Source organism: Danio aesculapii, chromosome 18 (assembly GCF_903798145.1).
Source record: "Danio aesculapii chromosome 18, fDanAes4.1, whole genome shotgun sequence".
NCBI classification, from domain to species: domain Eukaryota; kingdom Metazoa; phylum Chordata; class Actinopteri; order Cypriniformes; family Danionidae; genus Danio; species Danio aesculapii.
In genome coordinates this window covers 12,745,939-12,771,802 of record NC_079452.1, presented here as the reverse complement: position 1 = coordinate 12,771,802, position 25,864 = coordinate 12,745,939, and the positions used below count along the sequence as shown (strand labels likewise).

Sequence of the window (25,864 nt, the reverse complement as noted above, 5' to 3'; positions counted from 1 at the left end):
ACTGGAGGAAATATTTAAACCCACTGTATGCTGTATGTATGATAATACAATATTATGTTTGTTTTCAATAATATTCAGCAAAAAGAATGGAATAAATAAAAGCTGTTGGAATAGCAGTTGTTGGAATATGTGTTTAACCTGTTAGCCAGCACTCAATTTTGACGATTTACACCTACCTAACTTTAAAATAGTAACAGTTCCTGACTCCAGTAAGCTACAAACACAAATTATGTATCATTGGAAAGAAGACTCCATGGGCTTTACTGTGGTAAAAGGTGAAGTTACATGTTTAAAAAATATAAAAATGTATACAGTATGATGTCATGAGAAAAAAAAAATTGTATTGTGTTCAATATTTCTTTCCATATACAAACACAGGAAAACATGAATGTTGTCATTTATAAGCTCTGTGTTTAAGCATAATACTGGAACACTAATTAAATCATAACAAACAACATTTCAAACATTATTAATTATAAGGAAAGTTTTAAATTAGAAATGTATAAGTTAGATACACTATTGAATGTTGTTGTCATGTGGCAACATATCATAAGGTACCTTAAAAAAAATTTTCCCCAATTTTTTAAGTTAAGCCATTCTAAGAAAAGAAAAACAGTCCAATATATATATATATATATATATATATATATATATATATATATATATATATATATATATATATATATATATATATATATATATATATATATATATATATATATATATATATATATATATATATATATATTTTTTTTTTTTTTTTTTTTTTTGTAGATCTATCATAATGCGTGCAGTAGAGGGTTTTAAAAAATGTTCAAACATTTTTTTAAAAAGTTCCATTCAGACTTCAAAACCTTTGCACAGACTGTGTATTTATCGCAAAAATACTCAGACACAGCTTATGCAATGATCAAAACAAATTATAAGACCACGTTTTACAAGAAAATACTATTCCAGTCTTTCTAGTTTAAAAATTTCACATTTAATTCATTTGTGTTACTTCCTGTGACAATTTCGAAGTGAAAATGAAGTCAGTTATACACCAAATGTATTTCATTTCAGCAAGTTTAATAACATGGTAAAATATATACACTACCTGACAAAAGTATTGGCCTCGATCCCAGTTTTAGGAGCAACAAATAATAACTTGACTTCTACTTGATTATTTGGAAAAGTGGCAGAAGGTAGTTTTTTCTGATCATCTGCTGAACTGCATCCCAATCATCACAAATACTGCAGAAGACCTATTGGAACCCACATGGATTCTCATAGAAGTCAGGCAAGGTTGGTGAAGAAAAAATCATGGTTTGGGATTACATTCAGTATGGGGGCGAGAGATCTGCAGAGTGGATGGCAACATCAACAGCCTGAGGTATCAAGACATTTGTGCTGCCCATTACATTACAAACCACAGGAGAGGGCAAATTCTTCAGCAGGATAGCACTCCTCATACTTCAGCCTCCACATCAAAGTTCCTGAAAGCTGAGGAGGTCCAGGATAGGCCAGCCCAGTGACCAGACATGAACATTATTGAGCATGTCTGGGGTAAGATGAAGAAGGAGGTATTGAAGATGAATCCAAAGTATTTTGATGAACTCTGGGAGTCCTACAAAAACGCTTTCTTTGCCATTCCAGATGACTTTATTAATAAGTTATTTGAGTCATTGCAGAGATGTATGGATGCAGTCCTCCAATCTCATGGGAGTCATTCACAATATTCATTCTTTTTCCACTGCACCATGACTTTATATTCTATACTGTACATTATTTCTGTTAAGTGACAAGACTTTTGTCAAAGTCAGACCTTACTGTCCTAATTAAATCATTAAAAATCATGATCATATTTCATTTTGGTAAAATAAGCGGAATCTAGAGGCCTTAGCCTTTCATATAAGCCACTTCTGATACCAAATGATCAACTAGCAGTCATGTTATTATTTGTTGTCCCTAAACTTGGATAGGCAACAACATTTTGTCAAGTAGTATACACTGTAAAAAGCCATTTGACATAATTTGAAAAATTATCCACATAGTTCATAGTTAAATGTAACAGCTTTACTAACTTTTTTTAAGTCAACGTATCGCTTTTTACAGTGAGACTGATTCTAATTCTTTCTCCACTCTGAAAATATGTGCATTTTCAACGAACACATTACTGTAAATCTGTATATGGAAAGGTGTGTGTTTTTGTCAAGTAGACGAGACATAAGTGGCCCCCAATCGTCCGGTCGGCCTTCATTTGTTGTGAAACATCAGTGGTTTGACCATTCCTGCCAGGACTTTGGGCAGCTGTGAGGCGATGACCTCGGTCATCATCTCTGGAAACTCCACCTTCATGGCGTCGGCCTGGATGAATGTGCTCAGACAGTAGAGATTGACCTTCTTCACAATCTGCACAGAGATAAAGGCAGCGTCACGCGTCAGACTCCCTTATCATGCTTTGTGTATTCCGATGGATAATGAGCAAATAAAGTCATGTGACCTATTTCGTATCAGTTGTGTGATAATTCATTTGAAGTATTTTTCACACCCCGTATGACCGTATGAACTATATAATATTTGATGGTCAAATTTCTAAGGCCTATAATCAAAATTAATATCATTGTTCGTGAATTCTGACATCTGATTAGTAGTTGACAGTTTGAATTGACATATAATAGTTTTTTTTGTATAATTGTACAAAAAAGTGGCATTATGAGCATGATGTCAAAAAAAATTAAAAATGCAGATCGAATTTGATGTTCAAACCTTAACGTCTATTTCAAATTCCACGCATAAATGCTGTTTTGACCATCAAAATGTCACAAAGTATTATAAGATTGAAAAAGTTTTAGTCATCTGAAAGTTGTACAAAAAAAGTTCTAATATGATGTGCGTGATGTCAAAAAAATATAAATGCTGATCGATTTGATGTCAAAATCTTGACGTCTATTTGACATCCACACATTGATGCTCTTTTGACCATCAAAATAATGACACAAATTACAAAAATATTTAAAAAGTTTTATTCATCTGACAGATTAATTAAAAATGACAAATTTGCACTGATTTTTGTATCCATTTGATGCACGTCAACTTGCTTGATGTTAAAACGACATCAAATTGACATCTAATATTGGTGTCAAAAAACATCAGAAATCGATCAGACAACGGTCCTGTAATCGATTTTTGATGTGTTTATTGATGCCAATGTTGAACATCAATTTGATGTTGTTTTGACATTAAGGTGCCTGCTGGGTTAAAAATAACTTGTATAATATATCAGATAACCACTTGCTGGACTAAAACAGTAATGATACATTGGGTACACTGAAAATATGTTTGCTGTTTGTTCAAACTACTAATTTAAAATGAGTTGAAACATTTTCACATAAACAACACAATTCTTAAGGATTTTTGGTAGTTAATTTAATAGTTTTATGTTCAATCCACTTAAAATTGTAAAAACTATTGAGTTAACTTAATTCCTTCATGTTGTCCCAACACAAATCGATTGTGTGGAACCCAACATTTTTTTACAGATTAGAAAAAAGAAGGAATATGCCGGTCGTTCACATATGCCAAACCTCCTTCTGCCAGCAGGTGGTGCTATGACTGTAAACGAACACTGGCATGTACATGTCTTCAGGTCAGGACTTTAATCAAACAAGTAAATTTTGAGGCAGATTGGAAATTGCATGCCTGAGCTACAGCTACGACTTTCTTAGCGAAACATTGAAATTTGTCAGGCCACAACGAATATGCCCTTCAACGAATCTTCACATTGCTAAATTATTTGCATTACTCTGACTTGGTATTGATCTGATTTGGTATTGATCTGATTAAATCACTAGAAGTTATTAGTTAAAATACAAGACCTGAAAATGGCAACAACAAAAAAATTGCAGAGTTTCTGGAGCCCAAGAGTCTTTTTGGGATGTTCTTTGTGTCTATTTTTGTACGAGTACTTTAAAAGTAGCTTGAGGGTCATTTTGTTGAAAGTGTATATGTGGCACTATCAAACCATTTTGGCACATATTAGATTTCAATTTTTGCCACTGCTGGTGTGTACAAAGTTTTTAAATATGTTTATATCTTCAAAAATTGAGTTTATTTTGAAACTAAATAATAACAATACTTCTGTCTTAGTACCACTGCTGCTCAGGAATGTTTTCCCATATTTTGAGGAATGTTTATCTATAAACCAGCTTTATATTGTATTCCTAAATTAACCATTCAGAACTCTTTTGAAGTCAAAACGAACGTGGTGTGTGTTTTTCGCCTACACTGTAAAAATGCGGTTCAATAAAATGCTAAAGGATCAAACATATCTAAGAGCAAATGTTGAACTGTTAGGAAGACATATATTAATTTTTGAAAAACAGGCCTTAAAACATGAAGTAAAGGTTTATTTTTAATCATATTTATTAGCTCAGTGAACATTAGCAATTTTAATTGGACTAATAAACGAATATTTTTATTGTTGGACTTTTAAGCCAACTGAAAAAAGGTTATTCAAGTGATATTTTGCAAAGGGAAATTTTGTGAACATAAAACATTGGTGGAATTATCTAAATAATCTGTTTAATATACTTGAAATGTATACAATATGGTATTTCTAGTATAATAATATATCATTTAATGTCAGGCAGGTTTACAAGATTACGTAAAAGTCATTGTTTTGTAGTGATGAACCAGAGGTATAGGTGAAAAAGTACAGTATTTTGTAGAACAGCAGATGATCGAAATATATATAATTAAGAATCCTGAAGCTGTTCCTTTAAATGGACCTTGTATATTTAGTCTTTAGACCTTATTCTGCGATGCTGAAGTGCAGTCATTTTTACTATTGATTTAGAACTTCTGATTTAGTTATGGGAGAAATGACTAGGAATAATAAACAGTAAAACTACTTGCTCTACAAACAAGTATGTTCATGACCATATAAAAATAAATGTTAATGACTAATATAACAATAGAATATCAGTTTGCAACATCAAGAAGCTTAATAAGCTGTTTTTAACATCTAAAAATCAATGGAAGTGAATGAGAACGGAAATTACAAGCCTAAAAGATTCTAATGGCTGCTTCATACCTGAAGAATAAGGTCTGTGTATTTTGGACTCGTGCTGTACCTCATGCATGTTGTCCATGAGTTTGGTCAGATGGTAAAATCTCTGTGAACTGGCCACCACTCCTTTCTCCTTCAGCTGGATGGCTTTGGACAGCTCACAGATGTAGTTCTGTCTCATGTCATCAAACTGTGTTTGACTCTTCAAGCCCTCCAGAGGAACTGTCACAAACACATCAGCGTTGAAATATTACTGATACGCATCTGCCAACAGTGATGATAGAGTTTACCACAGTACTAGTGTCTCAGAGGAAAGAAAGCTTCTGTAAAATGCAGGAATGGTGACACTTCTCTTGATAGTAAAACTATCTTGACTGACAGTGGCCTCTGGAGCAGTTTGGCAGAATTAGATTTATCATCGAAAAACACGGATGTTTGATAGTTCTTTCATTACAAATCTCAGATTTATTTAGCATAATAAATACATTTGGTCTTTGAGGAATAAATCTGCTACGCTGCTGCTGCTGCTGCTGCTGCTATGTTTATTGATGCAAAGAAAGTAAAGCCAGTATATTCACAAACATACTGTGCATCTCACTCAAAAGTGACCAAAGATTTAAGATACTTTTCTTATTTAAGTTCTACATGAACTAGAAGCTGCTACCATCTTTTTTTTCATATTTTGACAGTTCCTAAAGAAACAGAATATTAAATAAGCTGTTCCTTTAAATGGACCTTTTTTTTTCATTTATAGATTTCAGCTGTTTTTTCTACTGCAAGCTGATTGGATGTAGTAAAGTAGGCATTTCATTCAGAAAGATTGGGAAAAGGGTTTTGGGAGAGTTATTACAACCTAACAGACACCTCCTCCTGGCCATTTCTGTTTGTTGTCATAGCGCTGTCAGAACTGACAGTTGGAGGGGCGTGGTTAAGTATGTTGACCACGCCCAATACCTCAGACAGGCGTAATCTGAGAATTTAACTGCAAACAAAAAGGAAGTGCATTTACAGATTTCAATTTTAGAATACAAGGGGCAAACATCTTTTTTTTTTCGCCTTATTGAGATGAATCGGTCACCACAAAACTAGCAATGTTAGCTAACGAAATCAATATATTTAGTTTTGATTTCATGTGTACTTTAAATTAAGCTTAATTCTTTGGTCATTTTTTTGTGAGTTGCTAATTGTCTAATGCAAAGCTAAGCTAAAAGTGCTCCTGCCATCATCTAATGGATTAAAACTGGTCATAATTGACCAGTTAATTGTTTAGTTAACTCTAATTTAGTTACACGGTTGTTACATACTCCATAAGTTGGTAGTCAGCACAAATCAAAGCCTTCTTTGGTTTTACTGTAGAAAAAAATGTGGGATATGAGACTTAGTTTGGCTTTTTAGTGAGTTGCTAACAGTTTATTGCTAAGCTAAGCTAAGCTTAAAGTGCTCCTGACAGAACCTGAGATCGTTTTAATTGATTAAAAAATGATCAAATTCAACTGTTTAATTGTTTAATTAACTCCAATTTAGTTACATGTTATGTTACATACTCCATAAGCTGGTAGTCAGCACAAATGAAAGCCTTCTTTGGCATTACTGTAGAAAAAATGTGGGATATGAAACTTAGTTTAGCTTTTTAGAGTTGGTAATAGTCTAATGCTAAACTAAGCTAAGCTAAGCTAAAAGTGCTCCTGCCAGAACCTGAGATCATCTTAATGGGTTAAAAATGGTCAAATTCAACTGTTTAATCAACTCTAATTTAGTTACACAGTTGTAACATACTCTATAAAGGAAGTTTGTAGTCAGCACAACTGAAAGCCTTCTTTGGAATTACTGTTGAAAAAATGTTGGATATGAAACTTAGTTTGGCTTTTCAAGGTCTCGCAGTTTTGCCAAAACACTTATCTCTGTCCATGTGCACTGGCATTGAGCCATTGGTTTCAAACATAAAACTGCCCAGATTGTGAATATATCCAACACTGATCTGACCTGTGGACAGTCAGTAAGTGAGAGTTTTATGGGTCAGAGACAAAACATAGAGGATTTATTACCAGTGTTGAGGAGCATCAAAGCCTTCATGCACAGAAACTCCTCTTTGGTCACTTGCAAGTTGGCGAATTCCTGTGGCACAAACTGCATAGCCAAGCATAGGTCGTAGATCGGAGACCTTCTCAGCTGATCACTAAAATGCAAAGGACTCATGAGTATATGCATACTTATTATTATTAACGAATATTTAGAGAATTTACTTAAAGTGGAGCTATTATGCAAAAATAGATGCTTTACATGGTGTTTGAACACATGTGTGTCCACAATGCGTGTCACTTAACTTTTCATAATTGCAAAAATTCATACACAGTGTCTGAAAACTATGGAGCCATATCAGTCTCAAAAATAATACATCACTCATATATGAATTGCATTTTGAATTTACTAACTGGATATGTGCATATATGATTTGCACTTAATTTACCAATTGTATTTGTGCATTATGAATTGCCTTTCGAATTTACGAATTGTATTTTTGCATTTATAAATTGTGTTTTTATTCACCAATTGGATTTGCACATTTATGAATTGCGTTTTGAATTTACTAACTGGATTTGTGCATTCTTTATTGCATTTTGAATTTATGAATTGGCTTTGTGTATTTATGAATTGCCTTTTGAATTCACCAATTGGATTTGCATATTTATTAATTGCGTTTTGAATTAAAAAATTGGATTTGTGCATTTACAGTTTGCATTTTGACTACGAATTAGATTTGTGCATTTATGAATTGTATTTTGAATTTAAGAATTGGATTTGTTGGTTTAATGAATTGTGTTTGGAATTCACCTATTGGATTTGCACATTTATGAGCTGTGTTTGGAATTCACCTATTGGATTTGCACATTTATGAATTGCATCTTGACTTTACAAATTGGATTTGTGCAGTCTTTATTGCATTTTAAATTTATGAATTGGATTTGTGCATTTATGAATTGTGTCTTGACTTTACAAATTGGATTTGTGCATTTATGAACTGCGTTTCGACTGTACAAATTGGATTTGTACATTTATGAACTGCGTTTTGAATTTACGAATTGGATTTGTGCAGACTTTATTGCGTTTTGACTTTACAAATTGGATTCGTGCATTTATGAATTACGTTTGGAATTAAAAAATTGTATTTGTGCATTGATAAATTGCGTTTTGAATTAAGAAATGGATTTGTGCATTCTTTATTGCATTTTGAATTTAGGAATTGGATTTGTGCATTCTTTATTGCGTTTTGAATTTATGAATTGGCTTTGTGTATTTATGAATTGCATTTTGAATTCACCAATTGGATTTGCATATTTATTAATTGCGTTTTGAATAAAAAAATTGGATTTGTGCATTTATGAACTGCGTTTTGGCTTTACGAGTTGATTTTGTGCATTTATGAATTGCGTTTTGATATTACGAATTGGATTCGTGCATTTATGAATTACGTTTGGAATAAAAAAATTGAATTTGTGCATTGATAAATTGCGTTTTGAATTAAGAAATGGATTTGTGCATTCTTTATTGCATTTTGAATCTATGAATTGGATTTGTGCATTTATGAATTGCTTTTTGACTTTACGAATTGGATTTCTGCATTCTTTATTGCATTATGAATTTACAAATTTTATTTGGATTTGTGCATTTATGAATTGATTTTTGACTTTACAAATTGAATTTGTGCATTCTTTATTGCGTTTTGAATTCACCTATTGGATTTGCACATTTATGAATAGTGTTTTGACTTAATTTAAGAATTGGATTTGTTGGTTTAATGAATTGTGTTTGGAATTCACCTATTGGATTTGCACATTTATGAGCTGTGTTTTTTTAAATTTATGAATTGGATTTGTGCATTTATGAACTTTGTTTTGAATTCACCAATTGGATTTGAACATTTATGAATTGCATTTTGAATTTACAAATAGGATTTTTGCATTTATGATTTGCATTTTGAATTTACGAAATGGATTTATGCATTTATGGTTTGCGTCTTGAATTTACAAAAAGTATTTGTGCATTTATGGTTTGCATTTTAAATTTATCAATTGAATTTGTGCATTTATGAATTGTGTTTGGAATTCACATATTGTGTTTTGCATTTATGAATTGTGCTGTGCATGCTTGAATTTTATTTTGTAAATGTATTATTTTTGAGACCATAGAAAACAGTCTGTTTCCAGATTCACCCTACTGTGATGTCACAAGCTCCAGCATCCAAGCCATCCAAGTAGCCTAATAAGAATAAATGTCTCACATGAACACAGTAGTTCAGGAAGATCTTGTGAGACATTTGTTCTTATCAAGCTACTGATTTTACATTGAATGGAAAAATGAATCGAATTGATTTCACTGTTACTTACTTGCTCAGGACGAGATCAGGTGCAAAATACAGGTAATCAGGAGTGACATTCTGAAAGGTTCTCCAACCCAGTGAGAACAACATCAAGCCCATCCAGGAATACTGAATTAGTGTCATCTGGTCATTGATGTGCAAATTGCGAAAACCTTTTGTTAACACAGATGAACAAGAAATATCTATTAAAGAATCTGTAGCATTGTAGGATTATAAAGATTCAGTTGTAAATTATTCAGTTATTTGGTGCTTTAGATAGATCTCAGTACTCCAGATTGTAGGTGTTTTTTTGTTTGTTTGTTTGTTTACTTTAATAAAGATTAATAAAGATAGATGAAACCATGGTCCTTGGTGATTCATAAAATGTCAACGTCTTATGCGTTTCCTACAGTGAGTCAACATGTGTTTGACATTTGAATAATACCTATGATTTTTTTCCACATACAGTAGCTGATGCAACAAATGTCCCCTAGTGTCATTCCATTCTGAGGAGGTGTGAGGACACAGGCCACACTTAGCTTAAATGTATTTAATACAGTTTTATTTATTTGTTTCTTTTATTTATTTTCTTCTCCCTTCATGCTATGTACTACTTGTTATGTTTTACTTTCTTTATTTTACTTCATGTTGTCTCCTTTATGCTCAAGAAACAAGCAGCTGGAAGCTCCCAATATTTTGTTGACTAGTGCAGTGTTTCCCAACCCTGTTCCTGAAGGCACAGTACAGTACACATTTTCAATCTCTCCCTATTCAAATACACCTGAATCAAATCATCAGAACATTAGAAGAGACTTGAAAACCTGAAATGAATGGTTCAGATAAGGGAGACATCCAAAAGATGTACTGTTGGTGTGCCTTCAGGAACAGGGTTGGGAAACACCGGACTAGAGTGCACACTGGTCAATGTTAAAGATGAGCATAAATAAATTCAGGTAAAGTCTAGAAGGGATACAGCTGTGGCCTGAAGTTGATGACAATTATTTATATTATTTCAACATTATAATTACTGTACAACAATAATTACTGTTTTTATATTACTGAGAGGGGTAGGTTTAGGGTTTGGTATAGGGGCATAGGTTATGCATAGGCATAATGAGTAATTTAATAAATAATTCTTGTTATAATTACTCTTTTTACATTATTGTGACAGGTAGGTTTGGGGTGGGGGTAGACGTTAAGAAAATACAATTAATGGGTCATTTAATAAATAATATAAAGAATTTTTGGGAACTTCTAGCTACAACCCCTTAAAATGGCTTTTCTTCACTTCAGGTCACATGAGATACCTTTAGGGCGGGGCTATCAGGGTGTATCTCACGTTCGTCTATTCGTCAGTTTTTCTCCATTTTGTTAGCCAGGCTCATCTTCCAACGACTCAATTGGTTCCAAAAACACAAAATCATGCACCTCTCTACATCTTTTCCCTTTTCAGAACTGTTTCAGTTGGATGTACATCACAATATGGGAAAAGGACAATCTTAACTCAGGATTCCCACGCTATCACAAACAACAAATTCAATGACCTTTTAAAAACCAATAAGTTTAAATCAAGCACCTTTGTAATTCATGCTCCAGCATATGTAGCGCCATGAAAGTCCTGACTGTCCTATTTCACGTACACTTCAAAATTAGATTAAAATGCCAGAGTAATTTTCTACATTTTTGACCGTTTAAAAAAGTCATGTTCACAGAATTTTAATTAAATTTCTTTAATTAAATACTGGTGGTATTCAAATGCAATTTCTGAAATATTGATAACAAATGTGTATTATCTCAGCAGGCACAGGACGTCAACATGGTGTCAAATTGACGTTGTACCCTAACATCGTAGGACATGCATTTTGGGTCAAAATGAAAATCAGGTTGATGTCAGAACCCAACGTCAGACCGCTGTCAGTGTCCAACATCAGAAAGACCTTGGATTTTGGTCAATTTCCAACATAACCTAAAAACAATACAATTTCAACGTCTAATGGTTTTACAGCTTGATGTTGTGTGGACATTACCACTGTGACATCTATCAGATGTTGGATTTTGGTTGAATAAATGTCGGTATTTGACGTCATGACACTGGTTTAGGATCAACGTTGAATTTTGGTCACTTTCCAACACAACATTGAATTTTGGTCACCCAACATCATGACCTAAATTTAACCTAATATTAATAACGTTGTGTGCCTGTTGGGATTTGTCAGTGTTATTGTAGAAGATTTAAATGTAAGATTTTTAATCTAAGAATCTCTCTGTTTTTCGTTCTGTTTCTGACAATTGAGTACAATTGTTGAAATAAAACCACAAACCAATTTAATTTCAAATTTAATTTAAGCACTTTCAAGGACCTCTGTTTGTTTTTAGGTATTTTCAAGGCCTTTAATCCATATGTCTGAAATTCAACTACTTTTAAGTACTTTCAAGAAGTTTTCGTTTCATGATGACTTCAATTAGCCAGATTGTTACCTGGAAGAGATTTGGACCATCTGACGATCCAGAGCAGCTGACGCTCACAGAGTCTGTTGAGACTGTTGAGGAGGAGGTGAGGAACCTCTGGCTGTGTGTTGTCGTATCCGGAGTAAACCACCTGCGGCTCGATGTTCTCCAGGATGCTGATCATTTGGGGAGACAGCTGGAGCTCACGCATGGCTGACATGCAGGGCAGAGAGGACAGAGTCTGACCGTCAGTCAGCAGAGATAACGGACTCTGGAACATCAGCGAAGGACTCAAACCCATGACCTTCAGTCCCGCAAACCGCTTCATCTTACGGCCTGAAACACACCAATGGACATGTTTACATTTCGATCATCTGGACACTTTTGTATGATAGTTCATGATGTGATTTGGTGGATGAAAACATGAATTTTTTGTTGTCTTGGGGTCGTCTGAGTGGGAGCCGGTGTCTCATTTAATGGTCTACACTAGAATTACAGAGGCGGTCATGTTGACCATTTAAAATTTTTGCAATAAAGAAATAAAACACGCAAATCTATAATCCCATGACTTTTCCTAATTATGTGTATATTTCTTTCTAACATTTTTGTTTTATTAAAAACACAAAAAACAAGAGTTACGATTGATTCTTCCTTTAACTACCATAGCCGTCAAATTGGCAGCATGCATTTCTAAGCAAACTGGACATTTCAACGTTCTTAGAATGTTATATTTTGGTGGAAATTTAGATTTTGAAAATTTAAGAATGTTATGCTAATCATAAAAAAAGTTTTAGCAATGTTAGGCAAACTCGACATTTTAATGTTCTTGGAACGTTCCAAATAAACTTTCGTAGAACGTTGTATTTTAGTGGAAATTTAGGTTTTGAAAATGTTGTAAGAACGTTATGCTAACCATAAAAACCATTCTAGCATCATTAAGCAAACTGGACATTTCAACGTTCTTGGAACGTTCCAAATAAATGTTCTTAGAACATTATATTTTGGTGGAATTTTAGGTATTGAAAACGTTACGCTAACTAAAAAAAAACGTTCTAGCAACATTAAGCAAACTGGAAATTTCAACGTCCTTGGAACATTCCAGATAAACATTCTTTGAACATTATATTTTGGAGAAAAAAAAAAAATTCTAGTGACAATAAGCAAACTGGACATTTCAACATTCTCGGAACGTTACAGATAACGTTATGAGAACGTTCTCACAACCTAAATTTGTTAGCTGGGTAACTACCATAGCTGTCAAATTGGCAGCACGCATTTCAGTGCCTACTACTTTTTCCTGTGACATTAAATATGCATGTCTCTGTTGTTTAGCAACTTCCTGCCAACAAAGACATAACTTTCTGTTGGAAAAACATAACTTTTCTTAAGATATGTCTTTCGAAACAGCATATTCAGTGCTACAAAAAGCCATCTGCCCAGCTTAAAGTGAAAATGAAATGAGTCGTGGACATTCGCTGATAGTCTAGTAGCCTTACTACACATTTATAGGCTGTATTACCAAAAAGATAATATTTTTAGGGTGATGACTTAAGCCCTGCTCACACTGTGAGATTTCAGCCATGATTTTGTCATCTGAGACAAATTTAGGAAATCCTAAAAGATTCCTGAAATGCAAGGCTAAAATCGCTTATCTTTGATCGTTGGTTTGACATGTTCACAAAGAGCTCCTTTTTTCCCTCAGATAAAGTTATGGCAATGTCAGAAGTTTTCAGACACTTTCCTGCAGTGTGACAACAGCTGCGATAAGCATCAGTCCAAGAATTGGACTCCTGTTGAATAAGAGCTCCTATTGGGAGCTCTGAATTTGATGATGAAATCCATGCGACAAGTCAAATGACCGCTAGGAAATGTCAAAACACATTGGATTTGTGCATTTATGAACTTTGTTTTTAATTCACCAATTGCATTTGCTCATTTATGAATTGCATTTCACATGCAAAGTTGACGCTACGGATTGTTTATGTTTGCTGTGAGAAATCATTTCAGAATGCAGGATAGTGAAAGTGTGACGGGTGGATGATGTCAAACTCCGGGAGAGTTTTCCTCCCTGTTTGGCACGTCTTAATTGTCGTTCAGTCTGACTTTATGACTGCTGAGATCTAACAGTGTAACATGGGAGCCATGTTCGTACAGTCTGACATGCAACAATTGTTCAGGATTATAAAAAAATCGCACAGTGTGAGCCGGCCTTTACTTAAATATTCAATTAATGACATTCAAAGCAAAATTTTAATATCACAATAGAAGTTTTGAATGTAAATATGACATGACAATATGACATCTCGTATCAAAATAGTCAGAATATCCGCTATGGTATTTCTATAGATGCTTAGACGCTGACTAGAGATTGAATTTTGGTCACCTGATGTCATGACCTAAATCAAACCTATTATTAATGTCTTATTACATTGTGTAGCTGCTATTTTCCTCAAACTAAACCAGCAGTTTTCATGTTATGACAAAATGTTTTTTATTTATTAATATTCAGTTTTTATGTATTTCTAATGTGCTTTTATTATCGTCTTGTGTGACATTTATAGCCATACTGAAAGCACCAGCAGAGAGTTTACCTCATTATTGACGATAAAATAACCAGCAATAGCACACCCTGCCGTTATATGTATTTTTTTTTATAGTTTAGTCCAAAATACAACTTTACTTGGACTTGGAAGCTGAACCAAAGTAATTCAATAGATTTATCGACTATAAAACCAATATTTTACCTTTCAGTCAATGTATTTTTTTTTCTTGGGCAGAATAAATATTTTCATTAATACTAAATTACATTTTTCATTTTCAAGCAAGCTAAAACTATAACTTGAGGATAATTTATAAATTTAGTTGTAACAAGTTAAAGCAATTTTTAGGTTGGCCAAAAGCAAAATTTTACTATGATCTAGAGTCAAAAAGATGTGGAAAAAAGTGTCTCTACATTACACAATATTTTTACTTCATTCATTCATTACCCTCGGCTTAGTCCCTTATTTATCAGAGGTTGCCACAGCAGAATGAACCACCAACTACTCCAATGTATGCTTTACGTAGTGGAAGCACTTCCAGCTGCAACCCAGTACTGGGAAACACCCATACACTCTCTCATTCACACACATACACTACGGCCAATTTAGTTTATTCAATTCACCTATAGCGCATGTCTTTAGACTGTGGGAGAAACCGGAGCACCTGAAGGAAACCCTTGCAAACATGGAGAGAACATGCAATTTCCAAACAGAAATGCCAACTGATCCAGCCGGGACTCGAACCAGTGTCCTTCTTGCTGTGAGGCGACAGTGCTAACCACTGAGCCACTGTGCTGCCTAGATTTTTTTTTTTTTTATAATTTTTTAGGGGTTTTCACCTTTATTTACAGGACAGTGGAGATTAACAGAGAGGGAAGTATGGGGATCAGAGAGAGGGGAAGGATCGGCAAAGGACCTCGAGCCGGGATTCGAACTTGGGTTGCCGCAAGCACCTGGGTGCTATATGTCGATGCACTAACCACTAGGCTATTGCTGCCGATGCTGCCCAGATTTAGATTAAATTAAATTTTATTGGTTAAACCAAAGTTAAATTATACTTTGAGGAATAAAAAAAATAAGTTGGTTTAAGGTGTAATTTTTTTTTCATTGTACTTGTAATCCCAACCCAGGCTCATTCCGAGAACGTAGTCCCGGGGACGTTTCTGGAGACCGCGAAATACGTCCCGGGAGGTACGTATTTGTGCAGTTTTTGTTTTCGCGAGTCCGCGAGAGGCCGCTGTGCGCGCTTTTTCCCGCGCCGTTCTCGCGTAAACCCGCTGGAGGCCGCTGTCGAACGACCTTCCGCCCGTCTGCCTGTCTTCATGACGGAATGATTGACAGTGCGACCGGCCAATCAGCTGACCCACCCTCCTCCGTCCCCAAACCCAACCAACGACGGTTCACAAAAGCCGTCCAGAAAAAGAAAAGCCCTCGTCCGGTTTTTACCACGTTTTCGGATTTTGACCACATTCTCACCCTGTGACGAACTTGTTCGCTTCATTTTTTGGATTTTGTTTTCTTACCTGATTCCTGGAACCGCTCCTCCCCGGACTCGAACCCGGTCGTCGTCGTCGTCGTGGTCAGCCCCTCTCTGCGCCTCGAGTACACGAAGAGCTAACCGGACAAACTGGTTGCAGCGGGAAACCCCCCCACACGGAGGCGAGCGGCCGGCTGGCCGGCCGGCGAGCACCGAAGGGAACGGCGTCACACCGCCCCGCAGCGTTCGCTTAAAAAAATTAAATGCAGCCGCACGTACCCCCGGCTACGTATTTCGCGGTCTCCAGAAACGTCCCCAGGACTACGTTCTCAGAATGAGCCTGGGTTGCGTAATCCGTTACCATCAACACTGGTCACCAAAACTGTCCATTGATGTCCAATAAGTTCAATAGGATTAAGAAACATTTAAAATATAAACATATGAATGGTACCTCCAAGCATCATCCCTGCCTGGTAACACTTTCGTAGGCGACATGCGGGACAATTTTTCCTCCTGATTTTATCAACAATGCAGTCATTTCGTCCAGCGCACAGGTAGTTATGATGACCTAGACGAGAGAAGAAAACAAAAAAAGCAAACATTCGACTCAACACTACAAGGAAAATGATTCAACTTATGAATGTGTGAAGAAGATGAAAAAAAAGTATGAACACAATGCACATAAATGATTCAGGTCTTCCGTCTGAAATCACAGGAGGAACATGTTATTTTTAAAGCGAGATCATTTGGGGGAGTACAGACAGAGAAGAAAAACCAGATAGAGGAGTAGAGTGAATTGGTTTGAAGCAAGGCTGACAGGGCATAGTGACATGGCCATGGTCAGACACAGTGGCTCTTACATATCTTTCCTCGGAGATAACAAGAATAACAAGGCAAAGAAAGAACACTGGGAACATCGGTCCAAATGATAATTGCAGTCTTCCGGGACACCGTATAACACACCTTGACTCACACACATTGAAATGTTATATTAAAATCTCTGTGTACAACAACACTTGCCAAACAGTGATCATATTAAAATCCAAGTGCTATTTAGATTTACAGCAGGGAAAATAAGTATTGAACACGTCAGGTTTTTTCCCTGGGAATAATCTTTCTAAAAGAGCTGTTGACATGGAATTGAAGCAGATTTTGATAAAATCCCAAACATTACAAACATGAATTAGTTGTGTGTAATAACAATGAAATGACACAAGGAGAAAGTACTGAGCTACTGAAATGTATTTAATACTTTATATAAAAGGCTTTTTGGTGATGGCAGCTTATAGATGCCTCTTATATGGAGAACAAAGTCACAGACTTTTTCACAGACTTCAACAGAGTGGAAAAAACTTGATGGTTCTGTGGGTCTCGTCTATCAAATCTGATCTTTAATTTGTATTCTCTACTGGATTCAAGTCAGGTAATTGGCTGGGCCATTCCACAGCTTGATTTTCTTTCTCTGAAAGCATTCCTTGGCTGTGTTTTGGATCACTGTCTTGCTGAAATGTCCACCCTGGTTTCATCCTGCTAATGCAGATGTTGGACTGAAGCAGCTGATATTCATTTACAATGACAAAGGGCAGAAAGTTGCTGAAGAACTACTGAAAGATTTCAGCTGCTGTCTGGGCTTTCACTGCCTTTCTACACCTCCCTTTCTTCATGTGTTCAATACTTTTTCCCTGCGTCATTTTATTTTATTACACATAACTTCATGTGTAAACTAATTCGATTTGTTTTCTTTGCATGGATTGATTTTTTTGGTTGTTACCAATCGGGAAAAGTTCAAGTCAACAGCACCTTTAGAAATATGTTTTCTGAAAAAAATGGTGACGTGTTCAATACTTATTTTCCCCCGCTGTATGTTTTATGGTTTGTTTTTTGGGGCTGTTGAATTTGACAAAGTTACTATTTACAGGCCCGTAGCCAGGGGTGTTCGGGTTGTTTGTGGTTGGTTTTAATTGTTCAAGTGTACAAATTCTGACTGAGGAAGTTACCTGGACAGGGGTGCGTTACCCAAACAACAACCTAACTCGCAGCTGAACTATCATAGTACGATGCAACGTTTGGGAAAAGCAGAATGTAGTGACGAGTGTTTTCCAAAACCCGTCGTTTTTCTGTCGCAGATCCATCGTTTGAACCACACTAGTTATAAAACGTCCATAATGATGCTCTAAACGAGGTGGAGTAACAACTTCTTTAGAGAAGAACTTACTTTGTTCAAATTATACAAGTTTTACACGCACATAAAAAAAATCTAATGTTAGTTTTGATAAAAACATGCACTCGTTTTCTATATTAATTGAAATAAATGTAAATGGTACATATAGGGCCTATGTTTCCTTTACAAATATTATTGAGAACATTACGTATTCTATTCTAAAACACAAAATCACTTACAAAAGCTATAACACGTATTCTAATATCATATATAAATCCTATAAATAAATAAATAAATAAATAAATCATGAGGCTATTTATTAAGAAATGGAATTTAGTATGTATTATTTATTAGGAAATGAAAAAAATCCTTTAATGACAATATTAATGATGATGATGATTATTATTATTATTATTATTAAGTAGGATATTGTTTATTTATTTTATATGGAGACATAACATAAATTCTGCTTTTAAATAATAAGTCACCTATAACTTTCTTCATGATGAGCCACGGCTGTGTTCAAAATGACATCAATGTTTTCAAAGTGCCCTGTGAAGGGAGCGCAATTGTAAACAAGAAGATTGTTAAAACTGAACTTTAAAAATGCTTTGAAAAAAATATATATACCTAAAAGTGATGACTTTTATCCTTTTTTAAAATAATTCCAAGTTTAAATGTTAGAATGTTCTAAACAAATAGGGCATATGGGGGATAGCTGGGAATAGAACACAGCCAGGAACAAAGTTTCTAACTACAGCTCCAGGGGTGTAGTTGCAAGCATACAAGTTTGCGACGCAGTTTGCGAATGTTCGTTGGAACGAGGGATTAGAGAAATGCAAAATCAACAAACTATGTTTGTAACAATGGAATTTGTGACCTTAGTTGGCTAACGATGGTTTTCCAAAACACACACCAGTTTGTTATTTGCCTATAGGCTACAGTTTTTCCATTTAAAACAAGTTTCAACAGATTCCTAATTGTTTTTTGTTAGTTTGCTTTTTGTTTATTAATTGATAGTTGATAATACATTTGTATTTTAAAAATAAGTATTTTTCTTGTTTCTTTGCTCAAAATATTTTATCTCATTGCATTATTTACAAAACTGTAATAACTTCCAGTTTAAATGCACATTTGTAAATAAACACTTAAACTAAATTTGTATGTTAAGGACTTTCACAAACATGTAGAAAATAAATTTGTTGCATGGAAAAGTGTTGGTATGTTATGATCACCATCTGACAAGATAATCCAGCAAAAATTTGTGCTAAAAAATGTCACTAAAATGCAGTATTTTAACCTCATAATTTAATAGAAAATGAGGTGAATCACTGCAAAAAGGTCCACTTTTTGCAGAAAACTACACCACCCCTTTTAATAGGCTAGCTACGGGCCTGAATTAGCTAAGTACACGCTTAAAAAAATTTAATATTGCTCTGACAGAATACAGATTTTTGTCAAACCAAATGCTCTTTAGAATGAGAAACCATCTGCTGTCATCTAGCAAGTATGGTAAGCTTTCATAACATTTAATCTACTAGAATCTATTGTGATGCTGCTAGTACTTTTTTAGATAATATTTTACACTTCATTTTAAGGTATAAGATAAGAGTTCAGTCATAAAAATGTATGGTTTTTAAAAGGAGGCATGGCACCAAACTCCACCCCTAAACCCAATCATCATTAGTGATAAGCAAATCGTACTAAATTGCACGAATGCGATCATACGAATTAGCCACTGAATCAAAAAGTTACAAACAACCCTTTAACAAGTGAATAGTGATTTTTTATGGATTACATGTTAAAACAGCTTGTCATAATCAAGTAGCAACTTGAGCTCATGTATGTGACATTGTTAACCCCTTTTCTAGCCTTTTCATACTTCCTGTTTTGGTAGTTTCCTGTTCCCAAAATCTCTCAGCATGGGAGATAATCACTAGGTTTCATTCAGAAGGGTTCATCCTTATGCCCTAATCCAGTGTTTCTTATCCATGTTCCTGGAGGACCACCAGCTCTACACATTTTCCAGGTCTCCTTAACAAAACACACCCGATTCAGGTCATCAGTTCATTGCAGAGATGAAAGACCTGTAATGGGTGTGACTGACAAAGGAGACATCCAAAATATGCAGTGTTGATGGTCCTCCAGGAACGTGGTTGAGAAACCCTTCCCGAATCCCTTCGGAGGGTCCTTCTGAAGGGAATAAAGGTATGAACCCTTCCAAACTCATGGTCTAAAGCGTCCAACAGATCTATTTTTCAAAACTCTTCATTCCAAACGGCCCTTCAAAGAAGCCAGTTTTGAGCACTTCAGTTTGGAACAACACTTCAATATGGCGGCCATGATTGTTTTACTTCAAAGTGAATGTATCCTATTTGGAATGTGCCAAATCTAAAATCTGCAGAGTTCAGTGGGTCTTCAATATCCTCTAAAATGAACATTAGCCAGTGCAGCTCACCCTCAACAGCCCTCTTGAAAAACACCTTGCAGCTTCCACAGGTCAAAACTCCATAATGACAACCAGAAGCCTCGTCTCCGCAGATTACACACTGTCTTTGAGATGGGACTCTGTGTAAGCAAAACACAGGTTAGTCTGGATGTTACAACTAAAATATATCTTACATAACAGTGCCCAAAATTAAATGTGTAAGGAAAAGATGATTTGAGGTTCGTTTCGAATAGCAGCGTATTTTGCTTTAGTTGCATGCAGATGGGTTGTGGTGTGCCGATACTAAAGGCCACTGTACTGTGTGTTTTGATCTTTTGGCCTTTTGCTCCAATGATTTTTAATGTTTAGCTACTCAACTAAAGAAGCGTTGAAAGTGTGGTTATGTAGGTTTTACTTTGAAAGCAGGATGTTAATATAAAATAAAATGAATAAATAAATAAATAAATAAACAAATAAATAAATCAATAAATAAATATGAATGAATAAATAAATAATAAAAAATTATAATAAATAAATAAATAAAAATGAATAAAAAAATCAATGAATAAATAAATAAATAAACAAATAAATAAATCAATAAATAAATATGAATGAATAAATAAATAATAAAAAATTATAATAAGTAAATAAATAAAAATGAATAAATAAAAATGAATGAATAAATAAATAAAAATGAATGAGTAAATAAATAAAAATAAACGAATGAATAAATAAAAATAAATGATTAAATAAAAAATATTTATGAATGATTACATAAATAAATAAAAATGAATGAATGAATGAATAAATAAATAATTAAATAAAAATGAATAAATAAATAAATAAATAAAAAGTGAATGAATAAATAAATATATAAAAATGAATGAATAAATAAATAAATAAATAAATAAATAAATAAATAAATAAATAAATAAATAAATAAATAAATAAATAAATATGAATAAATAAATAAAAATAAATAAATAAATAGGAATGAATAAATAAATAATTATGAAAGAATACATAAATAATTAAAAAAATGAATAAATAAATAAATATGAATGAATGAATAAATAAATAAATAAATAAATAAATAAATAAATAAATAAAAATGAATAAAAAAATGTATGAATAAACAAATAAAAATGAATGAATGAATAAATAAATAAATAAAAATGAATAAATAAAAATGTATGAATAAACAAATAAAAATGAATGAATGAATAAATAAATAAATAAAATGAATAAATGAATAAATAAAAATTGATAAATAAATAAATAAATAAAAATGAATGAATAAATAAATAAACGAATAAATAAATGAAAATTAATCATTAAATAAATAAATAAAAATGAATAAATAAATAAATAAATAAATAAATAAATAAATAAATAAATAAATAAATAAATAAATATTTATTGCCAGAAATTGGCAGTAAACAACAAAGAAATGTTCAAGTAACTACAAAGTATTTAAATGTGACTGAAATAGAGTTGTCTTGTAAAATAGTCTCTAATAACTTTCCAATACATGTTGGATTATATATTGTTGTTATTTTTAAGTGTATAATTCATTGCTCAGCTACATTTTTAAAAGGTGTTTACTCAACTGAGAACAGAAAATCTTGGCTGTTCACTTTTTTGGAAGCCTGAAAAAGCAGAATTTTCCACAATGCAAGTAGTTGAATACAGAACCGTTATCAAAGCAGTCTAAACTACAAAATATTTGTGTAGTTTATATTTATATATTACAGTTCGACTTGTTTATGTCATTTGTGTTGCTCCATGACAGCACAAATAAAGTCCTTTAGCACAATTCTCAAGGGTAAGGTTTTCTCTTCTTTCTCTTCCCCCACACTGTTAAAAAAAATCCTGATTGCCTTAAATTTTAAGCTGAATCAAATTAACCTTGAGTCCACTGAACTTACAGGGTAAACAGACTTAAATAAAGTTAAAACATGATTAATTTAGTTTAATAAGTTACACTGAAATAAAAACATACAGTTGCAGTCAGAATTATTATTTCCCCAATTTCTGTTTCTGTATATGTATATATATATATATATATATATATATATATATATATATATATATATATATATATATATATATATATAGCTTAAACGGGCTAATGATTTTGTCCTTAAAATGTTTTTGTTTTTTTAATTAAAAACTGCTTTTATTCTAGCCGAAATAAAACAAATAAGACTTTCTCCAGAAGAAAAAAACAGGAGACTGTTTTTAAAAGCTTCTCAGTTATTCTTAAAAATCTGTTTGCCCAAGGAACAAGAAATAAATTGTGTTTTAACTCCAGAACCCAAATGTTAAACTCAAACTGAATGGGCAACAGCCTATATAGTATCAAAGTTGTTGCCTGGTCCATCACAATTAAACGTTTTCTTTCAAATGTTTAGACATTACAGTAAACTAAAGAATTCTGGGACGTTGTTCCATTATGCACCATATAATTAATTTATTAAATATATAAATTGTTTTCTGTAGGTGATGTTTCTTCTTTTTTTTTTTTTTTTTTTAGTAACACTTTACACAAAGGTTGCATTAGTTAATGCATTTACAAACAATAACAAACAATGAACAAAACATTTATTACAGTATTTTTTCATGTTAGTTGAATTAGTTAATGAAAATATCCAAAAAAATATGTTTGTTCATGTTAACTCAAGGTGAATTAACTAACGTTAACTACCATGAATTTGGGTGTTAATAACACATTAGTAAATGTTGAACTTTAAATGCTGTAAAAGTATTGTTCAGAATTAGTTCGTGTTAATAAATACACTAATTAAACCTTATTGTAAAGTGTGACCATTTTGTAAAATTATTATTATTACTACTACCACTACTACTACTTCTACTACTACTACTTTGCCCCAAATGTATGTGCGTCATGAAATTTTAAGGGCAATTCTCAACAACTACAAACGCCCTGTAAATTCGACGTCTTTACATGAATGCAATTGCGCCTTAAGTTGCTTATATATCATAACTCGTCATTCTTACCCGGAGAATGATGTGTATGCTGTCTGTGAGCGTGGGATAAGGCATTCGGATGCGTATCCGGCGTGCTCTTCATTAGCGGAATGATACCAGAAGGGAGAGTCCGCCGCGGACACCCATTTGGAGATGTCCGTTTTGGGCATCATGGGAGTCGCGCTCGGTACATCGAAATTCAACAAGCCTCTATCGAGAGAAGCTGATACTGTTCTCGGAGGAGGCAAAACTAGCGTAGACTGATTCATGTCCAAATGAAAGTTAGATGAACTGTCCACAACCAAGTGTTGGATTGCTTGAGATGAGATTAGAGCTGAGGATTCCTCAATAAACTCACACTGTTGTTTCCTTTCGGTGGAATCGTAGCAGCTTTCCAACACGGTGATGTCGAAATCAGGGTTCGGTGGCTCCATGATGAGATTTAGCTCCTTATCATCTTTAATATACGAACTCTCCGGACTATCTGTCTTTGCGCTCCACTGTCCGGCTTCGGCTTTTAGAAAGTCGTCTATGTGTTCTGTATAAGGTTTGGTACCGAGAGGCAAGTCCAGCACAGAAAGGTGATCCAGAGCATCGCTGTTAGATGCGGGTGAGCTGCCGCGTAAAGTCTCCGCATCTCCAAAATTACGCAGCGAGACCCCGCCGTGCCCAAAACCTAAATCCGTGTATTTCTCCATTAAATGGCTCATTCCCGTCATCGTCCCTGTGGAATCAGCTGGAGAAGTGTTCACCGTGTCCATTCTAATGTTAGTTTTGTTTTCTAAAATCAATCACGCAATAGTCTATGATGCGTTCTCGCTGTTTGTTTGGAGGTTGTGATCTGTGGTGTACAGTGTAACCTTCTGTGCGTATTCCTCCTGGTGGTGAGAGGCTGTACAAAAAGTGTGCGACGTATTCCTAAAATAAAAACAACATATTTGGAAAAATATTCGCTACTGGTTATACAACTTATTTATATATTTTATAATTTATAAATATTTATATAAAAAAACGTAAATAAATATATTAAATGTTGTATCCAAATATGTCTTATTTCTTGATAAACTGCCAGCTTGTCATTTTTGTAATATTGAATATATTTCTGAGTAAAGACAATGTTTAGAATTAAAAATCAATGCTGAGTCTTTTCTCCAAGGAGAATTTCTCACCTTTTTGGAGTTTCATAAAGTCAGTTTCATAAAATCAAATACAAAAAGTGTGATCATCATCAAGGAGAACTGGATGTTGTGCTGAAATGCAATGGTGAACAGCTCCAGATAAGCTCCACAGAATGTGTTCGGCATGACTGGTGAGGGGGAAACGTGTCCTTCTAATTTATCTGAGCAGAAGTTTCAGAGTGGGCTTGACAGACGTTTGTTTCCAGACGCAGATTAACAACACGCAGGCCTTTTAAAATATGTCTGCTTCATAACTCAACTAACAGACTGTGATGTCTGTTCAAGTTGATAAAAAATAAATAAACGAGCGTGAATATGGGCTAGTTTGGAGCTGTGAATTATCTTTGTTTGAGGTCAGTCATTAATGTAATGTGAACATCCTGTACTGTGTGCTTGGTTCCAGAAGGCCATTTAAAAGCACACACACTCTCTCTCTCTCTCTCTCTCTCTCTCTCTCTCTCTCTCTCTCTCTCTCTCTCTCTCTCTCTCTCTCTCTCTCTCTCTCTCTCTTTGATTATCCACTAATGCACAATTTTTTTTATATAAGTGTCTATTCTTAAGAGGATACTGGTTCAATATCTTTTTATTGCGTCATTTCTTTAATACTCTTTTTTTATTGTTTGACTAATTAAGACAATGTTCGGTAGCATCAGGGTTCAGTGAGCAAATTATTTGCAGAACACATAAACTTTGTTCAGGTCTCTAAATTGAAAGAGCAATGATCGCTTTTGTGAACTCCAAAATTTAAATGATGTTCTATATGGTTTAAACCTGATGGAAAAATCCAACCACAACTGAGTTTCTAGTCATGAAACTAAACTTTAATTAAAATATAATGTAATACAGTATAGGGGCAGCATGGTGGCGCAGTGATTAGCACGATCGTCTTACAGCAAGAAGGTCACTGGTTCGAGCCTCGGTTAGGTCAGTTGGTATTTCTGTGTGGAGTTTGCATGTTCTCCCCGTGTTGGCGTGGGTTTCCTCCAGGTGCTCCGGTTTCACCCACAAGTCCAAAGACATGCACTATAGGTGAATTGGGTCAGCTAAATTGTCCATAGTGTATGTGTGAATGAGTGTGTATGGGTGTTTCCCAGTGATGGGTTTCAGCTGGAAGGGCATCCGCTGCGTAAAACATATGCTGGATAAATTGCCGGTTCATTCCGCTTTGGCGACCCCTGATTAATAAAGGGACTAAGCCAAAAAGAAAATGAATAATATAATATAATATAATATA

At 34.1% G+C, this 25,864-nt stretch overlaps 1 protein-coding gene across 1 annotated transcript; it reads right to left on the bottom strand.

Annotated features, from left to right (window-relative positions):
• Nucleotides 1–959: 959 nt before the first annotated feature.
• On the bottom strand, nt 960–24,748 carry pgr (progesterone receptor). Its single transcript, XM_056478699.1, has 9 exons — nt 24,622–24,748; nt 23,483–24,370; nt 20,492–20,601; nt 16,324–16,440; nt 11,886–12,191; nt 9,436–9,580; nt 7,096–7,226; nt 5,115–5,272; nt 960–2,391 (listed from the first exon to the last, which is right to left on the bottom strand). Exons 2-9 carry the CDS (start codon nt 24,211–24,213, stop codon nt 2,236–2,238), a joined length of 1,854 nt encoding a protein of 617 aa, XP_056334674.1. The 5' UTR covers nt 24,214–24,370; nt 24,622–24,748; the 3' UTR covers nt 960–2,235.
• Nucleotides 24,749–25,864: the final 1,116 nt, after the last annotated feature.

What these genes read in the sequence shown, in the direction of transcription:
- pgr (XM_056478699.1), bottom strand. Translation starts at nt 24,213, where the DNA reads ATGGACACGGTGAACACTTCTCCAGCTGATTCCACAGGGACGATGACG. An exon ending in GGCAGGGATGATGCTTGGAG is followed by an intron (nt 12,192 to 16,323) that starts GTACCATTCATA and finishes GGTGTGTTTCAG; the next exon opens with GCCGTAAGATGAAGCGGTTT. An exon ending in ATGGTCCAAATCTCTTCCAG is followed by an intron (nt 9,581 to 11,885) that starts GTAACAATCTGG and finishes TGTTAACAAAAG; the next exon opens with GTTTTCGCAATTTGCACATC.